Source organism: Neoarius graeffei, chromosome 13 (genome assembly GCF_027579695.1).
Source record: "Neoarius graeffei isolate fNeoGra1 chromosome 13, fNeoGra1.pri, whole genome shotgun sequence".
Taxonomy (NCBI): Eukaryota; Metazoa; Chordata; class Actinopteri; order Siluriformes; family Ariidae; genus Neoarius; species Neoarius graeffei.
In genome coordinates, this window is record NC_083581.1 from 64,832,114 (window position 1) to 64,857,971 (window position 25,858).

Consider the following 25,858-nt stretch of genomic DNA (forward strand, 5'->3'; position numbering starts at 1 on the left):
ATCTTTAGTGCTTTTAGGAACAGCGTTTTCTTTCATAATTTGTAATTCTTCCTCACTTACGGTGACAAAGCACTTGGCAGCCATTTTGCTGAGTCGCTCGAAGCGATTATCGAGAAACAGACAGAATTTCTCGACCAATCAGCGCATGCGATTTTCCAGAATCACCTGAGTATTTATACTAAATGTGCTTAAAGTGAATTTTTTTTGTTTATTTATTTGTTTTTACGTATAAACACACAAACAGAATGAAACCAGTTTTCGGTGCCATGATCACTTCAGATCATCATCTTGTTGCAAGGATTGTTATAGCCAATGAAATTCCATTTGGAACAGGATGTTTCCCTGCCCACTGAACAGCCATGACTCAAATGGCCAACCAAAATAAGTGTGGGCAATATTAAATGCATTACTCCTCCCCATGTGTAATCTCATCCCAAGCCCCAGGACAGACCAAGGGGTACTTGGCATGCATTAGCAAGGCTAAAAGTACAACAAGGCTAAAACTAGAAACAAAGGGCAGGAATGCAATCAATGACTTCACTTTGGTAGTCGATAATGTTGTTTCACTGAATTCACCTACATGCTAGATTTGCAAATTTTGGAAGGCTGGGAAGGCAACACAAAATTGAGAAACTGCTCATTTTTGAGTGCAAGTCAAACTGAACTCTTACTTCTCTATTTGTTGTCGCTTGCATTTGCAAAAAAAAAAAGCCCACCTTGCTTGCGAAGAAGCACTAGCTTTTCACTGGACCACAAAAGGCTGGTGTATGCCTGCCTTAAGAGAAAACATGAGGATTTGTTGAGGCTGCTTTTGGGAATTGATAGCTTTGATCAGGGCTTTTCAAAGTGTGGGGCGCGCCTCCCCTGGGGGGGCGCCAGAATTCTTCAGGGGGGCGCAACGTGAGGAAAAATAAACCAGAATAAGTTACTATTGCGGACATTTAGCGAACTTCAGCTAGCCTTTACCAGAGACAAAATAGATCGATTTTTAGTACCTAAAGCTACAGTGAGTGAGGAGACAGAGTCTGAGCCAAGCAAAAAAACAGAGCCTCCAGGATGTTGCGATTTGCAACTTCAAAGCAAATTCAACCAATCCCCGCGAATTCAGGGTGGTGTTGCAATTATATCCAATCACCGCAACTTTCCCGCAAATTTGACCAATCGTTGGCATCGTCTTGAGGTGACGTCGACAAACTACCTTCCGCCTTACTTCCGTGTATACATTCAAGAGAAGCAGCTTGCGCGCAGTGTTGCCAGATTGGGCGGTTTCAAGTGCATTTTGGCAGGTTTTGAACATATTTTGGACTGGAAAACGTCAGCAGTATCTGGCAACACTGCATGTGTGAGTCAGTGTTTATATCGGCTTAAATTCTGTTACTGAAAGTGTGTTATGTTTACAGTGAAGGACTGTGTGCACGTTACATTATTTTTTTACTTAATACAAGAAATTAATGGATGCCAACATTTTTGCCAAAATGGTATTTTATTTTCCATTGTTCAGGCAGCTTCAGCATCATACTGTGAGATTCTGCTCAAATTGTTTTTTTTCTTCTATGAAGCCTGAGCCATTTATTTTATTAGTTTATAATTATTGTTTAATTTAGTCTTCAGGAGAGACTGCCTGCACACAGTACTAGTATTAATAGTTTTTTCTTACATGAAAGCTGAGACATTTATATTATATTTTAAGGTAGCTTCATGTTGTGCTGTGAGGTTCTCTGCACTTTAACTTTTGAACCAACAGGTGCATTTGGATAAGAAAAGCCTATTTTTCTGCATTTTTTGTAGTCCTGGTAATCTTTTATATTGGTAAAGATGTTTATAGGACCATTTCTCAGTGCCTTTGTTTTTTTTAATCAATAGTTTTTCAGTAATAACTTAATATTTAATATATCACTCAATTTTAATCACAAAAAGAGAAAATCGCAACAATTTCTCGCAACTTTCACTTCCTCCCGCAATGTAATCGCAACAAAAACCTAAAAAACACCGCAACTCTCATCGCAATTTTTTGGAAAACCCCCCGCAACATCAGACATTTTAGCCCGCAACAATCACAAAAAAGGCCCGCGGAATCCTGGGGGGACTGAAAAAAGAAGGAAGTATGTATGACCACAATTATTTAAAGTTTGGATTTTCATGGACTGGATCTGAAGATGCTCCACTGCCACAGTGTGTTGTCTGCCAAGAGGTGCTAGCTAACGATGCTATGAGATGTTTAAAATGTGTAAAACAAGATGTTTTAAAAAGCACAGATGTTTAAAATGTGAAAAAGAAAAAAAGAAAAATGTGTACAACAACCATTTTTTAAAAATACGAATGGAACATTAAGTATAGCAACAACAAAAATTGTAAGGGGGGGCGCTGTTGTTTCTTTGCTCTCCGAGGGGGGCTGACTCTCCCACACTTTGAAAACCCCTGGCTTAGATAATCAAATCACCGTTACAAAATGGTTATGAAATACAGATGGTCAAATGTACCTAAGATTTACAAAGTTTACTTTAATCTTACTACATCATCTCAACCTCCTTCCCAAGTTACCCTACCAAAATACAACAAACACTGTTACATCTGCGTTCTCAGTGTGTTTCCTACAACCACTTTACGCAGCTATTCAGCAATAGGCCCTTTGCACTGACGTCACCCGAAACCGGAAGTAAACAAACCCTGCGCCATATTGGAAGACCAACAAACTCGTGATTAGGGGGAAATAACGGCAGCGCACGGTATGTGAACCCACGTGGCACTTGATTCATCAAAAACCTACAATCGTAAACTTTTGTGCTGTGTTAGGGTGTTCTAACAAAGCTGATAGGAAAGGTGAAAAGAAGTCTTTCTTCAGAATACCAGCTGTGATTGAGACACAAGGGGAGCAAACCAAGGAGCTTTCTGCCAGGAGACAGAGAGAGGATTTAGCTGCTTTATGCAGAGCGGATCTGAATTCTTCTAGTCTACAGCAGTATAGAATATGTTCAGACCATTCTGTTACTGGTAAGTCACTAGGCTAGAGTGTTGTAGAACATTTTTTTAAATGTTTACTGAATAAAAAAACATCCTTAATTTTATCACATTTATGTTATACATTTCATTTCTTTCTTTTGTTTTAATTTTCCTCCCTCCATCCCTCTTTGGATTTTAAATATAGTTTTTCCCCCATGTCCAAATAATTCAAAGATCCTTATGTTTCCATTCTCCCTTGCCCCGAGTCTTATCATATGGGTCAAACCCATCTATCACAGCCAGTTTCTCCACATACCGTGCCCTTTCTGCAGCTGGTAATGTACTCACATAACCAGAATTATCAGCCATCGTGTCACTTCACAACAGCTGTAATATCACTTCACTCTCGCTCGTAGTTTGTTTTGTATTGTGAGCATGTATGTATGTATGTATGTATGTACTTGGTCTTCCAATATGGCGCCCTAACAAAATCACGCGGTACGGTGACGTCACGCGGCAGCCCTCTATACTGCTGTAAAGAAGACCCCTCATTATGCCAGGTTTGGTTGTTTACACTGAACTAAACAAAGCCAACATAAAGCCACACCAATGTGTGTTTTTACATCGCATTCCGGTGTTCCAGAACCACAGCCGTGACGCAGTGTCGGTGTCTAGGGTGATGTAAAACTATAACATACTATATATATTAGCCTAGTCTCGCAAGCGAGCAAAATACAGAAACAGCTAAACAATTAGAGAATGCTAAACGTATAAAATAAATTAATTATTAAATATCTCCTTTTTTCTTTTCGGTTTTCGTATTTGTTTATACGATGTTCATTCAATTTGTTGCATGTCGTTTTGATGCTCTGTCGCCACTTAACACGATCAGCAACAAAGTCAGACCATGTATTGAGCAAACCACCAACTTTTAATAAACTTTTGCAATTGTCTTTAAAACGTAATCTTGGGCGCCCGACCGTTCTTGCACCTTCTGCTAATTCACCGAACATTAGCCAGGCTTTCGTCTAAACGGGGGAACAGGGGCGCTGCGCCCTCTTACTCTCGGCGTGCGCCCCCTTACCGACTCCGTGAAAACATCCCAGCAACACTACGTGACAATGTGTCTGATCATCAAATACGTTATAATTGCTCCAAAAATATTCCAATCATAGTAGATACACCACCAGACGGTGCAAAAACAATCCGAATTGGCGTTTTCCAGACTGAGGCGCCATGTTGTTTAGTTGTTTACTTGTCGCGGCTGCTCTCGCGAGATTTGACATGGGTTACATACAAGGTCAGCTGACTTGTAGCGCGAGATTTCTCGAGACTGAATGACCTTTCACCCACCGGCACGGGAGCTTTTGACAAGTAGTTCGCGAGTTGTTTTTGTTGACAATTGGGCATTTAAAGATGTCATCCCGCGGCACGAAGCGGAAGAAAGCCAAAGACTGTCCGGGGCAGAAGAAGATTAGGCCCAATAAAAAAAATAGTGCGTTTCCGGTAACCCGACCGATCGAGAATTTCCGCGTCGAAATTGCCGACCGTAAAGTTATTACAAATTTCCCTCGATATTTTAGTGTAAGCGGCGTTAGTTTGTCATAATTTTTTGTTTCAACGCATTCAAGTTGTGAAAGAAACGATAAAAAGTAAAATGTTTCGCCACTTCTATCAGCCCTCCTCCATAAACTGAGCCGAGCCGCCATTTTGAATCCTCATTCAAGGCTGTAATGCAAATTGCTTCCTTTTCAGTATACAAGTGCACTTCCATGGCAGGGAAAAACACTACATTTTGCCGCCTATGTAGTCCCCTATTTATACAAATAGGAGTCATTCAGGATTCAGCCATGTTTTTGCTCGACCCAAGTTCTACAGTAGGCTAGGCTAGGCCGTCTGCTTTTAATGGAAGTAGCCTAGGATGTTATTTTCACGTTATTTCTTGATAAGGTGTTTTCACGTTATTACATGAAAATATCATGAAATATCGCTTCCGTAGATCATAACTCGAACTCTCGCGATATTTTTTTTATTTGTTTAAAGATTTAAAACACTTATTTTATTATGATGTGTGGTATAAAGGATTATGTGCCAAAATACTAATTTTGTAAGATGTTTACTTGTGTTAATTTTTTCGAACAAAATAAAAAAAAAAAATTAAGAAAAAAAAAAACCTTTCCTACCTACCGACCTTATTTTAGTATTTCATGTGACCGGAAACACACTTTTTTTTTTTGGCCTTACTTCTTTCTTTTTCAATATTGACAGACAATTTGTTACAATTTCCCTCTCAGATGGGGGGGGGACAACCGGCACCATCTCCCCCCCCGCGCTCCCTCGCCATGGTGAGCGCCCTCATACTAAATTTTTCTAGAAAAAACCCTGCTAAATTAGCATTTTGACCATTCGAGTGTCCTCCATCCGAGCAACATGTCCAAGCCAACGTAGACGATTTTTGGCGAGGAGGACTTCGATATCCTCTGCTCCGGCTCTTTTCAAAACTTCTTCGTTGCTAACGAAGTCATCCCACTTCATATTCATGATTGATCTGAGGTCTCGTTGTTGGATAGTGCGTAGCCGTTTTATTTCATGGGTGTGCAACGACCAAGATTCACTTCCATATAGAAGGATCGGTAATAGACACTGAACGTAAACATTCACTTTTGTTCTTATGGTTAGATTGTGGTTGTCGAAAACTCGTTGTTTCAGTCGCCCATAAGCACTTGATGTGTTCTATATACGTGTGATCAGCTCCTGCTTCAGAGTGCAGTCTTTCGAAACATAACTGCCCAGGTTTTTGAAGTGATTGACGTTGACCAGTTTTTCATCATCAATGAAAAAGTCTGTATCTGGGCCGAGGCACATGATTTCAGTCTTCTTTGCGTTGATTTTTAAACCAAAACGCTTCGCGGTGTTGTTATATGCGTTCAATAGGTTTTGCAGACCAAAGGCAGTATCACTAAACAGTGCGATGTCATTGGCATATCGGACTTCCCTGAGGAATTCGTAAAATACCTTAGATTTTGCTTTGAGTCTCCTTAAATCAAACAGGTTACCGTCTGTACGGAGACGGATCAAGATTGAGTGGTCGTGCTTGATATCTTTAAAGGCTACCCGTAACAATATAGCCGCGTATATTCCATAAAGTGTAGGGGCAAGTTTACATCCCTGTTTAACGCCACTGTTGTAGTCAAAAGGTTTCGAAAGTTCGCCATCTATAATAAGCTGAGCTTTTACATTCGTATACAGCAGTTCAATGAGTTTCAGCAATTTCGGAGGACAGCCAATTTTAGCAAGAATTTTAAAGAGGAGGGTGCGGTTGACGGTGTCAAAGGCTTTGGTGAAGTCTATAGGGGTGTTCACACGGCAACTTTTACTCCGGTGTAGCACCGGGGCTGCCCCGGTAGAGCGTTCACACAGTACAAAGTTATACCGGTGTAGCCCCTGAAAGCTGCTTAAACCGGTGCAAAACTAACCCTGCTTGGGAGGTGGTTTAAGAAATTTACCCCGGAGTAAATGCTAGTTTGCGGGGCAGCACCGATATAAAATGGGACGTCTGAACGCTACAGGGGTAGACTCGCTACGCGTGAGGAGAGTCGATTACATACGGGCATTGCATAATTTGCATCCTGGTATTTTGTGCTTCCAAAATGGCGAATATCAACAACAACAGAACTGCGTGTCTTCCAGTGTTGCCAGATTGGGCGGTTTTAAGTGCATTTTGGCGGATTTGAACATATTTTGAGCTGGAAAACGTCAGCGGTATCTGGCAACACTGGTGTCTTCATCCACGTTGTTTTCCCGGCGCTTGGTGATGCCATGACAACCGGGAAAAGGAAGTACATTTTCACGCATGCGCATATTTCATTTCCGCATTATTACTATCGTATAGCACGGTCGCAAAAACTGCCGTGTGAACGCAAGTGGGGCTGCACCGGTGCTAACACGCTTCTCTCTAGTAAGCAGGTTTGTGACGTGTGAACGCTCCATAAAATTTACACCGGTGTAAGATATATCGCAACAAAATACATCGGTGCAGCATCGATGCAAATATGTGCCGTGTGAACACCCCTTATAAAGGCTATGTAAAGATGGCGATGTTGTTCCCTTGACTTTTCCATGAGATGCCTCACTGCGAATATTCCATCGATAGTACCACGACCAGTCCGATAACCGTGTTGTGACTCAGGATAAACTACGTTAACGATTCTTTTCAGTCTTTGAAGTACAATGTCTGCGATGACCTTTCCAACAGTGCTTAAAAGTGAAATTCCCTGATAATTGCCACAAACACTGCGATCGCCTTTTTTAAAAAGAATTGAGATGTTTGGGTTGACTAAATCAGCTGGGAGTTGTTCAGTTGCCCAGAATATTGTGAATAATGTCACGAAGAATTTTTGAGAGTTTGACCTCCACAGACAATAGTTTCAGGAATAATGCCATCAGGGCCTGGGCTTTTCCCAAGTTTAGTGTTTTTCAAGGCAGTGTCGATTTCTTTTTCTGTAACTGGTTGGTCGAGGGATCCGTCGATGGGTAGTTGACTTACTTCGTCCAGTACGGTTTCGTCAGTAATTGTCGACATATTTAATAAATCTGAAAAATGCTCAACCCATCTGTCCTTTATGTCGTCTTGTACAGTGAGTAATTTCCCATCCTTATCTCGTATTGGGTGTGAATTTTTTGATGATGGCCCGTAAATTTCGCGCATGGTTGAGTAGAATTCACGGTAATTATGTTCACGATGAAATCTTTCAGCATCATTGGCTTTCTTTATAAACCAGTCGTTCTTTATCACCCTTGTGCGTCTTTGAAGTTCATTTCGAGTAAGGGTTTTATCCATGAGGAGCAACTGTATCTCATTGTCGTTCTTGTAAAACCAGTCTGCATTCCGTTTCTTTTTCCTGCCAAAGGTGTTCAAAGCTGCTTCTTGAAGGACTTTCTTAAAATCTGTCCATTCATACGAACAATCAGCAAGCTTGTCATCGAGGAAGCGGTTCAAAATGTCCACTTTCTCATAGGGCTGTGCAATATATCGAATATACTCGATATATCGCCGAAAATTCTGTGTGAGATACATAAAATTATTATATCGTAACTATCGAGTATTTTATGGTCATCTTCTGACTTGTTTGTTTAAAACCTTTTCCGGTGGTTTTCTCCCTGTCCCTCAGGCAGTAACGTGAGAGGCTGCCTAAGGGTAAAGAAAACAATAACGTCACACGCTCACCAACCAATCCCGGGCGACATCTCGGTCCTGAAAGGAACTTCCGGGAAGATTTTCTAGTTTCGGTTGTGTTGCCAGATTGGGCGGTTTTAAGTGCGTTTTGGCGGGTTTTGAACATATTTTGGGCTGGAAAATGTCAGCAGTATCTGGCAACACTGCCGGCGGGAAGATTTCCTAGTTCCGGTTTACAGCGCTGACTCAGTTAGTGCAATCGCTGGTGCTGCATAGGCTACCGTGTAAGCTCTGTCAATTTCGGCGACAAATTAAAAATGGAAGCGGACAAACTGGTTCCTGAAAGAACTAGTAAGGGGTCAGTCATATGGCATTTTTTGGATATCGCAAGGAGGGCGTGGAACAGCAAATGCCAATTTGTAAAGTGTGCAAAAAAAAAAAAAAACTGTCATCACGAAAGGCAGCAGCACTACAAATATGTTCCATCACCTGAAAACTCACCCGGTACAGTATGAAGAGTCTCTTAAACTCCGAACTACTTGCCCACAAGTTAACCCCCCCCCACACACACACACACAAGCTAAACAAATGACCATAGTGGCCTCGTTCTCCAAAGCCACCCCATATGAGAAAACGAGTCAGAGATGGAGAGCTATAACGGATGCAATCACTAACTTCATTGCCGAAGACATGATCCCAATTAGTATAGTGGAAAAACCAGGCTTCCAAAAATTACTAAACACACTCGATCCCAAATACGAGTTGCCTGGTCGCAGACATTTTACAGAGAAGGCAATACCGGAATTCTACACATCTGAGAGGCAGAGCCGGAAAACATTCAGTTCAAAAGTGTGCAGAGAGAAAAATTATGTTTTGCAGATCTCTCTCTTCTCTCCCTCAATCTCTCTCTCTCTATTGTGAATGTTCCAGTGGTTCTCAGTAGTCAGGTTAATAGCTTGGAGATCTATTTTTTAAAATAATTTAATGAAAGAGCACTTTTCTTATTTAGGCTAAATGTCTCTCAGTGTTGAGCTTGCACTTTATTGGTTTGAGCTCTGAGCAGCTCTGTATTATATTGCCCCTTTGTTGCAATTTTCAAGATTGTTTTTGCAGTTTGTGCCACATCTTTGTTGAATAAAAAGTCTTATTTCAATTCAATTGTGATTAATCACCAACATGAAAATTTAAAATGTGTTGTTGAAATATCGTGAAATGGAGAAAATGTATCGGGATATTCATTTTTTCCCATATCGCACAGCCCTACTTCCTACATCATCGATACCGATTGTCGGTTTAAGAGGTGGTTTAACATTTCTTTTTCCGCTTGAACTGAAAGGAACATTTGCAAACAAGTAATTTGTGATCCGTAAAACAGTCAGCTTTAAGGTCAACTTTGGTTACTGTTATACTTTGTTTGGCAGATTTATTGGCAAGGACATGGTCAAGCTGATGCCAATGCTTGGATCTCAAATGTTGCCAAGTCGTTTTCAGATGGTTTTGTAATTGGAACATTCTTCCCATGACAGCGAATTTATTTTGCGTGCAAAAGTCAAGGAGCATGAGACCGTTCGAGTTCATTCGACCAATCCCGTGTTTTCCTAGTGCCTCTGGCCAGAGCTTCCAGTCAGCACCAACTCGCGCATTAAAATCGCCAAGAATGATTGTATGGTCATCCCTGTTGATGCTTATAGCTTGAGTTAGGCTTTCATAGAAGTGTTCTTTTTCCTCTTGCGATCGCTGCATAGTTGGTCCGTAAGTACTAATGAGTTTCGAGTAATTCCCCGACTGAAGTTTAATTCGAAGTACCATGAGCCTGTCCGATATGGGGATGGGAGTTATAACATACTACACATCAGAAATACGAATTCCCCAGGCATATTGCTGTTGCTTTAGTAGAGTTGCTCAGCATCATGTTTGTGCGATCAAAAATAGGTTGAAGGAGAAACTGAAGAGAAGTGGGAAGTAAATCGAGGTAGAAAGACACGCAGACCTTAAAGGGGCACCAAATATAATATATACAGTTGCTGATGTGACAAAGTAATGTATTCTTAAGTATTCTATCAAATTTATATACTAGAAAACAACGAAATATCTTGGTAATTGTAAATATAATACTTTATACGCTAAACCGCACAAGAGTCGCCATTTTTAAAAAGACCGTGACGTCAGCGCTACCCACTGCACTAGCGGAACTCTCCGAAATAAAGGAGATAAGCGTGTAATCATGGCGTCGGGCGCATCAAGTGAAAGCGACAGCTCTGTCGAATCATACGAAGAGATCCCGCAAGACACACTGCAAGCAGGCTATGGCTTAGAAGGGTACCAGTTTGAACCTAGGAGAGGTACTCTCGACTCCGGTGATGAAATAAGAGAAGAAAGCTCGGATGACGGCGAGGATGAGACTGATGCTGACCATGGGCATGGCGAGCGTGGGGCAGAGCGTCTGCGTGCAGGTGACACGGCGTGGTGCTCGTGCGGAAAATGTAACGTGGAGTTGCTCACGAGTCCAGCAGAATTTATTTGCTGCAATGAGATAGGCGCCACCCGTGGACTTGCGAAATCGTCGCAAGAGGCAGAAACAGGTATTTCACACGTGCTATTCCCAACCTCAATAAGCCAACACAACTGGGCACATACATACGTCATGAGTGTTACGCAGAGAAAATGAACGTGCATTCTGATTGGATAAAATTAATATCATGGCGGGCTGTTCAAACTGCGGAAATAGTTTGCTCGAGCTACTTTCAAAACACTATAACTTTCCAACCTTAGAACAAAAAACTTTTGTAAGTCTTGAATAAGGTTCGTTAATGTGTGTTTTATTGTTATATTTACTCTATATATTGCCCTCTGTTCCCCTTTAAACTACGGTCAGACTACAGCTTGCGATGGGTTATCGATGAAAATGAGGCGTTTTGGTGGCGATGCATGGTGATATACAGGCGAGCTGAATGTTGTAGTCACACAGCAGGCCAACATTTGACTGTTACGCCTTCGCATGCTCGAGCGGCCACGCTTGCTCATAGGACCCAGCCGTTATGGGAAACACCTGATGCTGATTTGAGCACAACCAGCATGTGCATATAAAGACACAGAGGCTTTGTGAAGTATTATCATTATCACCCTCACGTTTGGTTCTAGCCATGTCTATAATGCTGCTTTCGGTTTCGTTTGCATTTTGTTTCTGTAAATATCACGCCTGCTAAACAAACACTCGTCCTGCTGTCTACCGACACATACCTGACAGAATATTTGCAAAGCCTCTATGAAAACAGCATCATTATATGCGCGTGCTGATTGTGCTCAAATCAACATCAGGTGTTTCCCATAACGACTGGGTCCCAAGCGCATGCACAACCCGAATGTAAATAGACTTTTTAAGTCTTGGCGAAGGTTAGGCTATGCCTCGCCGCCATGTTGATGAGGCTCCGGCGAGCATCAGGGACATGGATTCAAGACAAATACATCTCAAGAGACTCTAAGACCCCGTCCACACGTAGCCGGGTATCTGCTAAATCGAAGATATTTTTCTACGTTTTGGCCTGTCATCCACATGAAAACACATCAAAAACGAATATTTTAAAAAACTCCGGGCAAAGTGAAGATTTTTGAAAACTCCGTGTATGCCTTTTCGTGTAGACAGAGATAACCGGAGTTTTGCGTTTTAGAACGTCACAATCTGCGCCAAAAAAAAGGACAACAAATCTGCCCTGACGTCAAACGTGCGACCTTTGTTTACTGCAGAAGCCAGATTAAGCATGGACAAAGAGTAATGGATTGGAGTAGTGCCTTGAAAGAGTTAATTATTGTGCAGGTGCTATTTACATGTTTAATTTTAGAAGCCCAACTACTGGTAAGATTCCCAATCAACGTTTTCTTGCGTCTTTTGAAGTTTATACTCCAAAACTGTGTTTAGAAGCAATTCTGTCTCCGAGTCTGTCCAGATGAACGAGCTTGGCGCCATGTTTAGGCGGAAGTGACGCCAACAGAGGGCTCTTCTGACGTGATTAGGGGGTAGGATTTGGGGAAATAATGCCATCTACAGGTTTGGAATGCTTATGAATATGATTGAAAACGCATATGTTCGGTTATGTGTGGAAGGGATTTTTTTCGAAGACGAGGTGGTGTGGATAAAACATTTTTATAAACGGAGAGGGGGAAAATGTTCGGTTTTAAAAATACCCGGCTACGTGTGTACATGGCCTAAGAAGGTTCCCCGAGTTTCGGGAAATATTCCCAAACCCATCTGCGAGTATTCGCTGCTTTGTTTGCTGACGAAAACATCGCCACCAAATTTTTCGCAACGTTTTTGGCCACTCACGAGACAGAGATAAACCAAAAAACAACTCACAAAGCTCGGAGAACAATCGTCGTGTATTGCACGATTGGTGCTAGCGATTTTTCACCGCCAGGTATTCACACACCCATCGCGAGTTGTAGTGTGACCAGGGCCTTAGATGCTATAAACAAAGACGTTTGATTTCACACTGGTCTCAGAAAGAAAAATATGTCATGTCAAAAAAAAACCCATCACACCCCGTTCCACAATGCCGGCTGTACCTTTTACACAAACATCGTTTCTGGCTCTTTTACTACCAACTGTTCTGGCTAAGAGGCAGAACAAAATGATTCCCTGTTCCCCATTTGAATCCATTACACAAAAAGGAGAGAAAGAAAAAAAGGCACACAATTCCCGCCTTGAACAGGCTGTGTAAAAGGGGCTTACTTGCCAAACAGGAAAGGTCTACCATGCAGGTTCATTCACCTGCAACATCTGAGTTCATGTTACTAGCAGTGACACAAGAAATAAAATATTGAGAATATCTTCCATTTGATGGCTAAATCCAATAAGAGAAACAAGATCAGAAAGAACCACCCAATAAATTATACAGACAGACAATCCTTAATAAGCAATATAAGCAAATAAGCAGCTTCCAACATGAAATTTACAGTTGCGAGGATTTATCAAATGCTAACCCTAGTCCAAGAAAAAAATATACAAAGACACTGTAAATCTTATAAACGATGCATCGTTAGATTTCTCACTGACCTGCCACTGCCGCTGCTGCTGGTGCTGCTGGCCGAGTCGGAGCTAGAAGAGCGGCTACGGGAGCCAGACCCACTGGGGGAATGAGGGGGCCTTGCTGTCGGGCTGGTCAACCTCTGTGGTGATACATTGTGTGATTGCGAGGTGTGTGGAGACCGGCTGCGGCTGTGGTGGTAAGTCCTATCTCCTCGTCTGCCTCTCTCTTCCCGATAGAGATCCCGGTGCACCGCGCTGGCCAGTGTATACGATTCACGCGTACGGGCCTCGTAGCGTGTTTCCGTACTCTCAAAGCGAGCAGGGCTCCGACATCGAGATCCATAAAAGCCAATGCTACCTGATGTGGATCCCCCGCTTCCTGTTCCAGCAGCGCTAGCACTGCTTCCACCAGCAGCAGTGCTGCTTGAACATGTTCCTCCAGACCCTCCAGTGACCACTAAAGAGGCTCCTCCCGTACTTGCACTAGATGAACTAGCACTCCCACTACCACCTCCACTAAGGGTTCGGTCCCGAGGGTCTCGATAATACTCCGTATCGTAGTGACGTTGGCGATCAAAACTACTGCTGCCACGCTCATGGTGTCCATAGGCACTGTGATCATAAGTGCGTTCCCGGCTTTCTGAAGCCCTAAGGAGACATGGAGAAGGATGGATGGAGAGAATGACAGGAATGTTATTATGATTTGAGCTACTGAGTTAAGTAACATGCATGTTTATGTTATTTCGATTAATCCAAATATAGGCTATGCTATAATACTGTTTTCACTCCACCTTTGTGAGGATATCATTTTGTGAAGCTGTTTTCCGCAGTAAAAATTCCTCAGAACGGGAAAAGAAAATGCAGCGGATCGATTACGTATGACTAAGCTCATGTATTTAGGCCAACATTTGTTATAGTAACATTTTATAGGCTAAAATAAATTCAGTTTTTATATATGTAAACTATCTGTATCAGGAGCTATCAATGCAGCATAGCATCACAGTTATTATTTTATTCACATTCACTGGATATGAGCAATCACGCGCTTTGATTGGCTACTCTACTACTAGGATATCAGCTCATATATCCTGAGTAGAGAAAAACAAAACGCCGGAGTGCATCAAGTCAGATATATCACTTTATCAAGTATCTAAAAGAAACAGAAATAGCTTAAAGAATATAGTCCCCCCCAATATCTCCTGTTCCACACTCCAGCCCAGTCGGTGTGCCAAACACCCTAAAGAAGCAGAAAAAAAATGGCGGCCCATGTTACTGAACCAACCGAGGATGAAATAAAAACTCTACTTCAAAACAAAACCCAAAAAAATACAAAAAAAAAAAAAAAGCAACAAAATGTGAAATAAAAGTATCTGATGGTAAGAACGTATCTTTTTTCATTTTTCAAGAATTATTATTATTATAGTATTTTTCACAAATTGCTCGTGTCATTTCGCCGGTTTGTTTACATCCTAAGCGGAAATGATTTCGTCAGACGTTTTGTATAAAGTTTTTATTTATCAAATTTGCAAAAAATGAAAATGCTCCGTTTCTCAAAATCCAGTGAACGTGGATAGAATTAAACAGTTATTCCACTCAATCTCGTCGTACATGGCTTAAAGCCAACTCGGTGCTACGCGCCTCATCGGCTATCAGCTCATGTACGACTCGATTTCGTGGAATAACTATTATTGTTATTATATTTTATAAGAATACAACATCTAAATCATTTGAGACAGTTGCAATCTGTATCTGTGGACATACTGCAACATACGGTAATTTAGTTTGGGGGAGCAAATGTTTTGACTAGGTTACTAATCATATTCTTGATCAAAACTTTTGTATTTAAAAACAAAAAACATACTAGTAAGTAGTCGAAGAAGTCTAAGCTGAGGCATACTGGGTCAATATAATGCACTATTCAGAGCCATAAGAAAAGAGCCAAAGTTCACGCTCATGAAACCCTATTAAAACTTGTATGACAATTTGAGCCATAAAACATGCTGTCAGACATATGCTGGCATAATTACAATACTGCACTGAAGTGACTAAGATGTTTTAGTACATTAGTAATTTAGCAAGCAAGATCTAAGTAGGTGTATAGACTTTTTTAATAACCTTTTTAATGGCAATAAAATGTTGGTCAAAAAAAAAAAGATTAGGCATATTAAACATAATATTTAGCTGGTTATGCTGATATTTTGAGGGCTTGGGGATGGGGCTTTTTATAGAACAGTTGGAAAAGGGTGAAAATGCTTTTAAGGAAAATATTGTGTTAACAGTGTTAGTCACGATAATCAAATCTGCAAAATTTTATTTGGTTTACACTGTATTTCATAATTGTTAAAAAAAAAAGAATTTAACGGGGACATATTATGAAAAATTCAGTATTTCAGTGCTTGTGCACACACGTTTGGGTATATGGAGTGACTACCAATTAAGGCTGTGCTCACATAGTCTGGCTAACGCAACTTCAAAGCTCTGCGAGCATTGGTCTGGCAAAGATATTAAGCCCAACCGTTTCCCAAAGCGCATGGTTGACCCGCCTCCCTGAAATGCCTCAGTTTGCTACTGGTCGAAGCCAGAAAAGGCTGTGACGAAGCTTAAACCAATCACATCACTCTTTCCTCTGACGTATGTGACGCGACGGGGCTAACTGGTAGATTAAACTCTTACCGAAGGCAGTCGGGAGCAAGGCGAAAACGTCCTTCCTTTCAATAAATACCTCCAGGGCTGCTCTTTGCTCCGTTTTCAATGAGAACTTCCCGTTGAATGCTTTCAATACAGCATCTACCGCTGTGTCAAAGGCTTGCCGCTCCTCCATGTTCGTAATGTTTCTAGTGAATGAAGCGCTTCCGGCATAGATTCTGTAAACAATCTATGGCTTCCGGTCGCAGTTCTACTACGTCACTGCCTTGAACACGCCTCTACCCAGGGCCGTTGGAGATGCTCAAAGTTGATTGGCTCCCGATTTTTCGGGAGCTTGGAAGAGCTGGAGATAGCTTGCCTTGCCAGACTAAGTTCGCAGCAGGCCCCCGTGTTGCGTCACACTTAGGATGGGCGGGCCCAGGCTAGTGCCCACAGCTCGCGATACTCGATCATGCACGATTTTCGGGGGTACGATACGATATCGTTTACTCACTTGAAAATCGAAAATCCCATATATATGACATATTTCATGCATATCTCCCGGTTCTGTAGCAGGTTGTCATCAATTTTCACTTGATTTAAAGCATGTTTCATGCCAGAAATCGACGGAAATTCATGCTTGCAACCTGTTCCAACCAAAAACATTTTTATTTACAAATTTATTTACAGTTACTCAGGGCATGCGCACTAGAAATTAGGCACTCTGCTTCAATGCGCTCTGCTACAGACGCTGCAAGCCGCTAATTACGTCCCCCATGTCTCCACGGCCTCGTCTCGAGACTCGTTGATTGAATAATTTTGGCGCCAAACGTATTCGCGCCCTCTGCTTACAACACATTAAAGACATCGTTTAACTCGATATATCGCGATATATATGGTACAATATCGTGAGCAACTGATGGCAAACGAGCACAGCCCTACTACCAATCCACTCTGAAATAAGAAAACCCAGTCAGTTTCGTTTGCGCTGCCTATTTCAGAAAACGAGCTTCAACGAGCCGTTCAGATTTGTTTCCTGTTTCTATGTCACAAGTTGAGCTCATTAGAATAATCAGGCCCCCTTATCTGAGTTTTCCCCTAACAGCTTGAGAACTGCCTTTGTGAATGAATATTCATGAAGAAAGTGCGACCTGATTGGCTGGCAGAAGGGGGTGGGGTGGGGGTTAAGCAGCGGTTCATTATCATTTAAAGGAACAGGCACTCAAATCGACCGTTTAGATCAGGGCTGTTTAGACAGGGTGAGAAGGAGACTGTGGTGCTTTATCCTGGTGGTATTTTGATCAAAACATGTCACGGGCGTTTCATTAAAACCTCAGGGAACTATATCAGCTTGTGAAAAAGGAGTATAATATGTCACCTTTAAGTAAAAGATAACGACAGTAACTATTTAAATACTGAGAGAGACAAACATTTGAATAGTGTGTGTAAATAAGCTTTTAAGAATATTGTTGCTTGCCGTATCCTGCAATTAATTTTTCTTTGTTCCGTTTTAAATAAATCCTTGAAATGATAAATATTTAAATGCCTACTGCAAAAATCGTCTTAAAACTTAAAATTCTATTTGATTTCCAGATTAATATTTGTATTTGGTAATTGGACTGGACTCACGGTGCAACCTGACTGTGAGCAGCTTTTGCAGCACAAAGTCCACACTTGTAATTAAACAAAACAAAAACCTAGTTAAAAACTTAACATTGTGCCAATTAACACTCCACAGCTCTTATGTCCTCTTCTCCATTCATATCCATTTCAGACTAGTCATTTAACAAGCCGTTTTCCTTTCTTTTTTTTTCTTTCTAGTTTCCTTTTCGTTCAGTTTATAAGGGGGAGAGCAAAGGGCAAAGAGCCAGGGAGAGTCGCAGAGACGGGACAGCAAAATGAGATGCCAATAGTTATCAAAAACAGCCTGTTAGTGGGAAAAGGAAAGAAAGACACAGGATTAAACTAGGAGTTAGAGAACGGCTAAAATACACAGGGCAGAACATACCAACCTTTTCAGACAGTGGTAACTCGACCTACAATTCCAAATACAATTTAGGGAGACAGAACTTTGTGAGCAAAAAAGAAAGGTAAAAATGTAGAATGTTTTAAAAATGGTAGGGGAAAAAAACGAAGGAATAATCCTTATCTTGGGGCTGAGTTAATCCAGAGATGGTCCAAAAATTGAGTGTATCAGGAAGTGTCTATGGAGGCAAAAAAGTACGAGACCGTAAGAAATCCACTTTGACTCTGTTAAAAAAAAAACAAAAAAACGCTGAATTTCTTGATGTTTTTGTGTCTCTCTGGATTGAGACTTTTTCAAAATATAAAGACGTAATAGACATATTCTTACTCCATAAGGCCATAGTTTTAAGTCTTTATGCAGCCAAAAAAAAAAAAAAACAACAAAACAAGGGTCCTTGAGTTTTTAATTTCGACTCCAGAAAGTACATCCTCAAGTTGGGAACATTCAGAAAATAAAATCATTGTTTAAAAAAAAAAAAAACAAAGGATCATAATCCAAGTCCTTTTCTCAAAAACGTTTACTAATCCCGAGGTAACATTTTCCAAACGTAACTTTCAAATGCCTAGCAATAATCCACTGCCAGGAATATTAGTTTAGTAGATGACTCAAAAAAAAAAAAAAAAATCCTTGTTTTGGCTGATTTCTGGTGCAGTTAGCGCTTTATCCAAAGTCATTCGTCGTTCTAGATCCAGCATTGGAGAGGTAATCCAAATCTGAAATCCATGGTGAAAGTGATTAACTTCACCCAGTGCAAAACCATACCTCCTTCTTCAGTTTAATTTCATGATCCAAATACGCATTATGTTCCATCTTCGGTGGATTGGACCGTATACTCCTTTGTATCCGACATACAGTCCTTCATTCATCGGAAAGTTTCAGCAAAAATAACAAAGCAGAAATAAAATGAAAATGGTCGAAACATAAATCATAAAGAAAGATGTTTGCTCACTGTTTCTGTCAGTTTCTGCCATGATGGCCAATGGCAGAAGTCTCCCATCTAATTAATGGCAGAATTCTAACAACACACAAGATTCCAAAGGAAAAAGAGAAAACGGTACCTCTGTAGCAATAAAATATCCTCGTGTTTGTCTGCATTAATCCAATGTGAATCCGTTGAACACCATCCAGTGAATCCAGTGAATCATTTAAGAACCACCCATTTTCTTTAATAAATAATTTGTCACAACTGAGTACCACAATATTCTAAGTTGCGTCATAATAAAATACAAAAACAGTAAAATATTAATCCATGATGGACAGTACTGTACTCCAGGTCAGGGCAATCCCAGGTAAGGGCAATACAGTGGACTTTCCCTTTGCTTCCAGAAGTCCCAGTATATCATGATATCCAATACATGCCCCTGAATCTGTTCTCTATAATATCCAACTCAGAGCCTTGTGATTCAGAGAGAATACTTTACATGCTATATTCTAAACACTATGTACTTAGCATGACTGAGTAATAATCTTGAACAGGTTTCAATCTAAGAGCAGTAGAGCTTTATAATTACTACATTCTCTCCAGAATAATCAATAATTCTCTTGCCCTGCCCTTAAAATGCTTGGAAGAGAAATACAAGCTATAAGAAACGTGTGGTTCCCTAGGCTTCAGAGAAACTATGTCCACTTACCCGTCTAGTCTGCGTTCATATCGTCCCTCTCTGCTGTGGAGTGACGCAGGAGGCCCATAAACTGTGGTCCCCGCCCCCCTTGTGAACCCCGAAACATCGCGCCCACGCGTTGCTATAGACAGGCTATCGTCCAGACCTCGTGCAGCACTTGGGATAGTCCCTGGCTCATTGTAATCAGTCCGCAGGTCTCTGTCCCCCATCTTGTTGATAGTATTGTGAGCTTTCTGTGCACTTTTAATGTCCACAAAGTCCACAAAGGCAGCCACGCCACCCTCAGATCCACGCTTCGGGAGGACCTTGACACTCTCCACTCGTCCATATCTACAAAAGGACAAGCAAAAATGCATTAGAGCTGACATTAGCTACAGATAGATTAGAAAGATATAGATAGCTATAGATTACACTGAACACATATGCTGCACATATGACTTTACTTTGTAGTGATTGGTCGGGCCAGATTTCTATCAAAATACTACATTTTCTCCATTAGTAGCCTATATCCAGTATTAATTGGCTTTATTTTGACCCCCGTAAGTTGTCATACCAGAACCGTCTCATGATTTTTCCATTCTTAAAAAAAGTATAAAATATTTCAAAAGATTAGATACTGCCAAAATATTGGTTACTTGCCACGTCAGGTGATTTAAAGTGAGTACTGGATTAAATACACATGCATGCTGTAATACTGAATGAAAACGAACAGCAACTGAATCTGTATGACGGAGCATTTTAAGAAAGATTTTTAACACCGTCTAAGACAGAAAGCAGTAAACCATCCGTCTTGCACATCGAAACATTCAAACTTGTGCTAATCAGCCTTGCCAACAGTCAATCAATAAGCTTGGATGTAATCAGCATGCAGCAGGATGATTTGGTCATGTCATAATAACCTTAGCTAAGCGTACAATTATAATTTGACGCGAATGACGGAAAAACACAACTGGGCAGTCGGATGATATTTAACAAACTGCGTCACCAGTTCTTTCAAAGGCGTTTGTTGTAGGAAACTAAGATGTTTGGTGAATAAGAAAACATTCACTGGTATATAATGTTAGACTGATTTCAAATTTCAATACAGTAAAAATGACGGACTGAAGTTCTGAGATATATCCGTCTGTTTTGCCTCCAGTTTCACAGACACACCTTTTGCTTATCTGTTTAACGCGACGTATATGTTGGGATGTTTCAGGTGCTTCTTAATATTCAGGATTTTAATAGACATGGGTATGTGATGCATAAACTCAACAAAAATAAAAACTTTACACTCGTTTCAAAGTCAATAATTTGAACATTTTGGAAAATAGGTTTGAAATAACGATTGTATTCAATTATCTTGTCATTAAAGATGCTATAGCATACAGATCATGTTTGTCATGGAATCGGTTCCACCGGAAACGCGACGACAATGTCCATGATCAAAAACTGAGAGTCACAACTTAATGAAATCATGTCAATATCGGGTGTGTCCTCCATGGGCGTTCACAACTGCGATACAACGTCTCCTCATGGATTGGATGATGCGTCTGAACACAGCCTGGGGAATGCGCCGCCATATTTGTACCAACATGGCACCAAGCTCCTGCAAGTTCTGTGGAGGGTTCCAGTGGTTCCTGTGGTGCCAGTTTGATGGAGACGTGTCCTGAGATTATGGATGGTCTGTCGACTGCATCCCATAACCCTCGCAACGTCAGTGACGGATGTTCCCGTATTCAGCATGCCAATGGCACGTTCACGCTGAATGTTTGACAGTCGTGGCATTGCAAATTAACGAATAATTAACCATAAAACCTTGTTTTTCTGAGATGACACTCTACTCTGCTACCGTGAGATCAACTGCACGTGTATCAACAGGTCACGTCACTTGTGTCACGTGGAAACGTGATTTTAGCGTGCAGTGCTCTCGCACGTGCTACGTAGGCCCGACCAGTAGAATGAATGTGTGATGTAATGCCCTTGACAATGCATTTAACCATAATCACAACAAGAACTCTTTCAAGAAAAGTTTCTAAACACTATTTGAAAAATAGTGAGTGTCAAGTTTTTATTTTTGCCGAGTATATTTCATTCTGAAACTTGGCGGGCTTCACTTCCATTTTACAAATCACTGATTGCTAACCCACTTCTCCATTCGTGGCTCATTCATAAAGGACCTGTTAAAAAAAAAAAAAAAACATTTAACATAAAATATAACCGACTATCAAGATATGCTTTAGAGCTGAATTACCTAAAAAGATTCCAATCTCAACCAACACCGTTAAATACTGGCTACGTTTAGGGGATGAAAACCAAACCTGAGACCTGAAGAGAGAGTCTGGGAGGCCTCTAGAAAATTTACTTTGAGTCCTAGACTTTAAAATTTAGAATTAAAATTGACTTTATCTGTTTCTTTTTAACACTACACTTAACTCTTCATTAAGTCTGTCATTACAACTTGACCGTGATAACCAAAAGCACACAACCAGAACACAACTGGAGAAAGGATCATTGGCAATATGCAAATTTTTTAGGACTCATGTGACATTGCTGTCAAGGGTGTGACTTGCTCTCAGTGTTTAAGGGCACGGCCCTGACCATACAAGCTAAAATAAAAAGGAGAATACCAGGTGAAGGCAAAGAGAGCTGGGACTCTCTGATTTCCTGGATGACGTGAGCTCTGTCTAAAAAGTGAATAAATTATATTCTTAGAAAAAGGTTTCTTCAAGGGCGGCACGGTGGTGTAGTGGTTAGCGCTGTCGCCTCACAGCAAGAAGGTCATGGGTTCGAGCCCCGGGGCCGGCGATGGCCTTTCTGTGTGGAGTTTGCATGTTCTCCCCGTGTCTGCGTGGGTTTCCTCCGGGTGCTCCGGTTTCCCCCACAGTCCAAAGACATGCAGGTTAGGTTAACTGGTGACTCTAAATTGACCGTAGGTGTGAATGAGAGTGTGAATGGTTGTCTGTGTCTATGTGTCAGCCCTGTGATGACCTGGCGACTTGTCCAGGGTGTACCCCGCCTTTCGCCCGTAGTCAGCTGGGATAGGCTCCAGCTTGCCTGTGACCCTGTAGAACAGGATAAAGCGGCTAGAGATAATGAGATGAGATGAGATGAGGTTTCTTCAATCACACTAAAGACATTAAACACACTAAACCCATGCTTCCAACTTAAAAAAAAAAAAAAAAAAATCACAGGAGTAGAAAGAGCGTGTCGCTCTAGATAAGAGCATCTGCTAAATTCCATAAATGTCAATACAAATGCAGAGAGAGAGAGAGAGAGAGAGTGTAAAGCCACAGTAACGTAAATAAACCAAGAGTTTTGGGGAGGAAACCCAATAACCCGAAGGAAACCCAAAAGGACACAGGAATGAAAAGGAAACCACACAAACAATAGCCCATGCTCTGCATCAAACCAGGAACCCTTACGCTGTTTGGCACCAAAACCACCTGCTGCACCACGATGCAAAAAGTGTCATAGATTAATAAACATTTAATAATACATTTACGCCATACTTGCATATGAAGTACAAAACTGCAAAAAACTGTTAACCCTATGACATTAAGCTGCATGCATGCACAAAATGTTGTTTCTGCCCCGGATACATATACAAACTGGGGAGACTTGCACAAAAAGTAATAAAACAACAAAGAAAACATTGAGGCAAAAGTCTGGTGGGACCACTACTTAATAAGTAGCCCTTATTTTCACTGACCAGAAACACCACAGTCCTGCCCACCTAGGGTGTTTTCACACTTGGTCCCTTTCAGCCATCTAACCGAACTCAGATCGATGACTCAGCATTTTTTGCGCATAATATGTGAACACTCCAACTGTACCCGGACCCGTTTAAAGCGAACCAAACTGAGACCGCCTCAGGAGGTGGTCTCAGTACGGTTCGCTAAAAATCAAATGGTACGGTTCGCCTAATCTGCGCATTGTGAACAAAAAGCGCACCGGGTTCACTTCGCCTTTTTCACTGTAGTTTAACCTTCTTCGTTTGCCGTAGTTGGTCACGTGACTGTAGCAGGCAAACTCAACTTCCTTTTGGAACTTACCACAGCCGCTGGAATAAATTTATTTTCCTTAATCCGCACTATTTTGATCAAAGAATACAGCAGGGCAAGCATGACAGCAGACATTTTGATTCAAGAGAAAATTACCCAGAATTCCGTGCACTGGGGGTCTGAGGGCTCTAGAGGACCTGGTGTGAACAGAAAGAGGACTGAGGCCCCATCAAAGCTTAACTGGACCAGAAAGAGAACCCAGTCCTCTTTGTAATAAATTCACAGTGTGAACACAAAAAGAACCGAGTTCTTTTTCTGTGGGTCCACTTTTTGGTCCACTTAAAGAGGACTGAGTCTGGTTCCTTTAAAGGGGACCAGGTGTGAAAACACCCTTAGATTCTACTAGCTCAAGATCAAGGTTTGGTAATTCACACGTCAAAGTTCACATATGCCGCTTTTCCACTACCAACGCGGCTGAGTCGGGCTGAGCCGTGCCATGCTGAGTCGAGCTGAGTGGGGCTGCTGGAGTTGCATTTCAACTACAACCGTGCTGAACCGTGCTGGCTGGAAGTGGGTGGACACATTGGGTGGAGTTAGCGAAAGTGGGTGGACGTCACGTGATGTCGTTAGGCGGCGGCAAACAGTGACATCAGTGATCTTTTAAGCGGTAGTCTCACGACCTGGAGAGTAAACAATAAACATGGAGGACATGGAGTCGTTAGTGTTGCTGGTCTTGGTGCTGTGGCTTGTTGTCACCGACAACGCCAACAGATACTGGCAAGAGCGTATAGATGAGGCGAGGCGCATAAGGCTTCAGAAATTCTCGTAGTTCTTCTTCTTCCGGGTTTACGGTGTTTACAGATCCCAGCGTGCTCGCGGGGCGTGTGTGGGCATGTGAGAACACTCCTCCTCACCAATCAGTGCACAGGGGAGTGTCTCCTCATGCCCCTAGCCCCACTTGGCTCGCTTTGGCTCGCTTCAGCCCCACTCCAAAACCGTGCGAGTTTTGGGTGCTAAGCAGGGCTGAAGCAAGCTGAGTCGTGCTGCTCTGAGATAGTCGAAACGCGAGCCGTGTCGGGCTGAAGTGAGCTGAAGCGAGCTGAAGTGAGCTGAAAAAGGGTAGTGGAAAAGGGCCAATAGATAAAATCTGTGTAAAGCCAAAGTGCCTGCTAGCAGGAGAAAATGTACATCTTTTACATGTCATGCCCTTCAAGTGAATTGCCCTTCCGGCTGGGCAAATTTTATTTGCATTTGGCTTGACCTCTGCTTTAGCTGAAAAAGCAAAAAGTTTGCAGGTGCCTCTCACAGGAGCAAGGGGCCATATATCATAAATGCTATGGATAAACCGTAGATGTTGAAATCCCTGTGTGTACATAGCTATCGTAAATCAGACACTACAGTGGTGCTTGAAACTTTGTGAACCCTTTAGAATCTTCTATATTTCTGCATAAATATGACCGAAAATATCATCAGATTTTCACACAAGTAGATAAAGAGAACTCAGTTAAACAAATGAGACAAAAATATTATACTTGGTCATTTATTTATTGTGGAAAATGATCCAATATTACATACCTGTGAGTGGCAAAAGGATGTGAACCTCTAGGGTTAGCAGTTAATTTGAAGGTGAAATTAGAGTCAGGTGTTTCCATTCAATGGGATGACAATCAGGTGTGAGTGGGCACCCTGTTTTATTTAAAGAACAGGGATCTATCAAAGTCTTATCTTCACAATGCATGTTTGTGGAAGTGTATCATGGCATGAACAAAGGAGATTTCTGAGGACCTCAGAAAAAGCATTGTTGATGCTCATCAGGCTGGAAAAGGTTACAAAACCATCTCTAAAGAGTTTGGACTCCACCAATCCACAGTCAGACAGATTGTGTACAAATGGAGGAAATTCAAGACCATTGTTACCCTCTGCAGGAGTGGTCGAGCAACAAAGATCACTCCAAGAGCAAGGCGTGTAATAGTCAGCGAGGTCACAAAGGACCCCAAGGTAACTTCTAAGCAACTGAAGGCCTCTCTCACATTGGCTAATGTTAATGTTCATGAGTCCACCATGAGGAGAACACTGAACAACAATGGTGTGCATGGCAAGGTTGCAAGGAGAAAGCCACTGCTCTCCAAAAAGAACATTGCTGTTCATCTGCAGTTTGCTAAATATCACGTGGACAAGCCAGAAGGCTATTGGAAAAATGTTTTATGGACGGATGAGACCAAAATAGAACTTTTTGGTTTAAATGAGAAGGGTTATGTTTGGAGAAAGGAAAACACTGCATTCCAGCAGAAGAACCTTATCCCATCTGTGAAACATGGTGGTGGTAGCATCATGGTTTGGGCCTGTTTTGCTGCATCTGGGTCAGGACGGCTTGCCATCATTGATGGAACAATGAATTCTGAATTATACCAGCAAATTCAAATAGTTAAATGTCAGGACACCTGTCCATGAACTGAATCTCAA

At 41.6% G+C, this 25,858-nt stretch overlaps 1 protein-coding gene across 1 annotated transcript in view; it reads right to left on the reverse strand.

The window, feature by feature from the left end:
- Nucleotides 1-25,858, reverse strand: part of spen (spen family transcriptional repressor) — an 89,820-nt gene that overhangs the window by 59,717 nt on the left and 4,245 nt on the right. The window contains exons 2-3 of the mRNA XM_060938334.1: nucleotides 19,422-19,742; nucleotides 13,167-13,787 (exon numbers count right to left, since the gene is read on the reverse strand). Coding sequence (XP_060794317.1) covers nucleotides 13,167-13,787; nucleotides 19,422-19,742 — 942 coding nt within the window. The remainder of the gene's footprint in view (nucleotides 1-13,166; nucleotides 13,788-19,421; nucleotides 19,743-25,858) is intronic.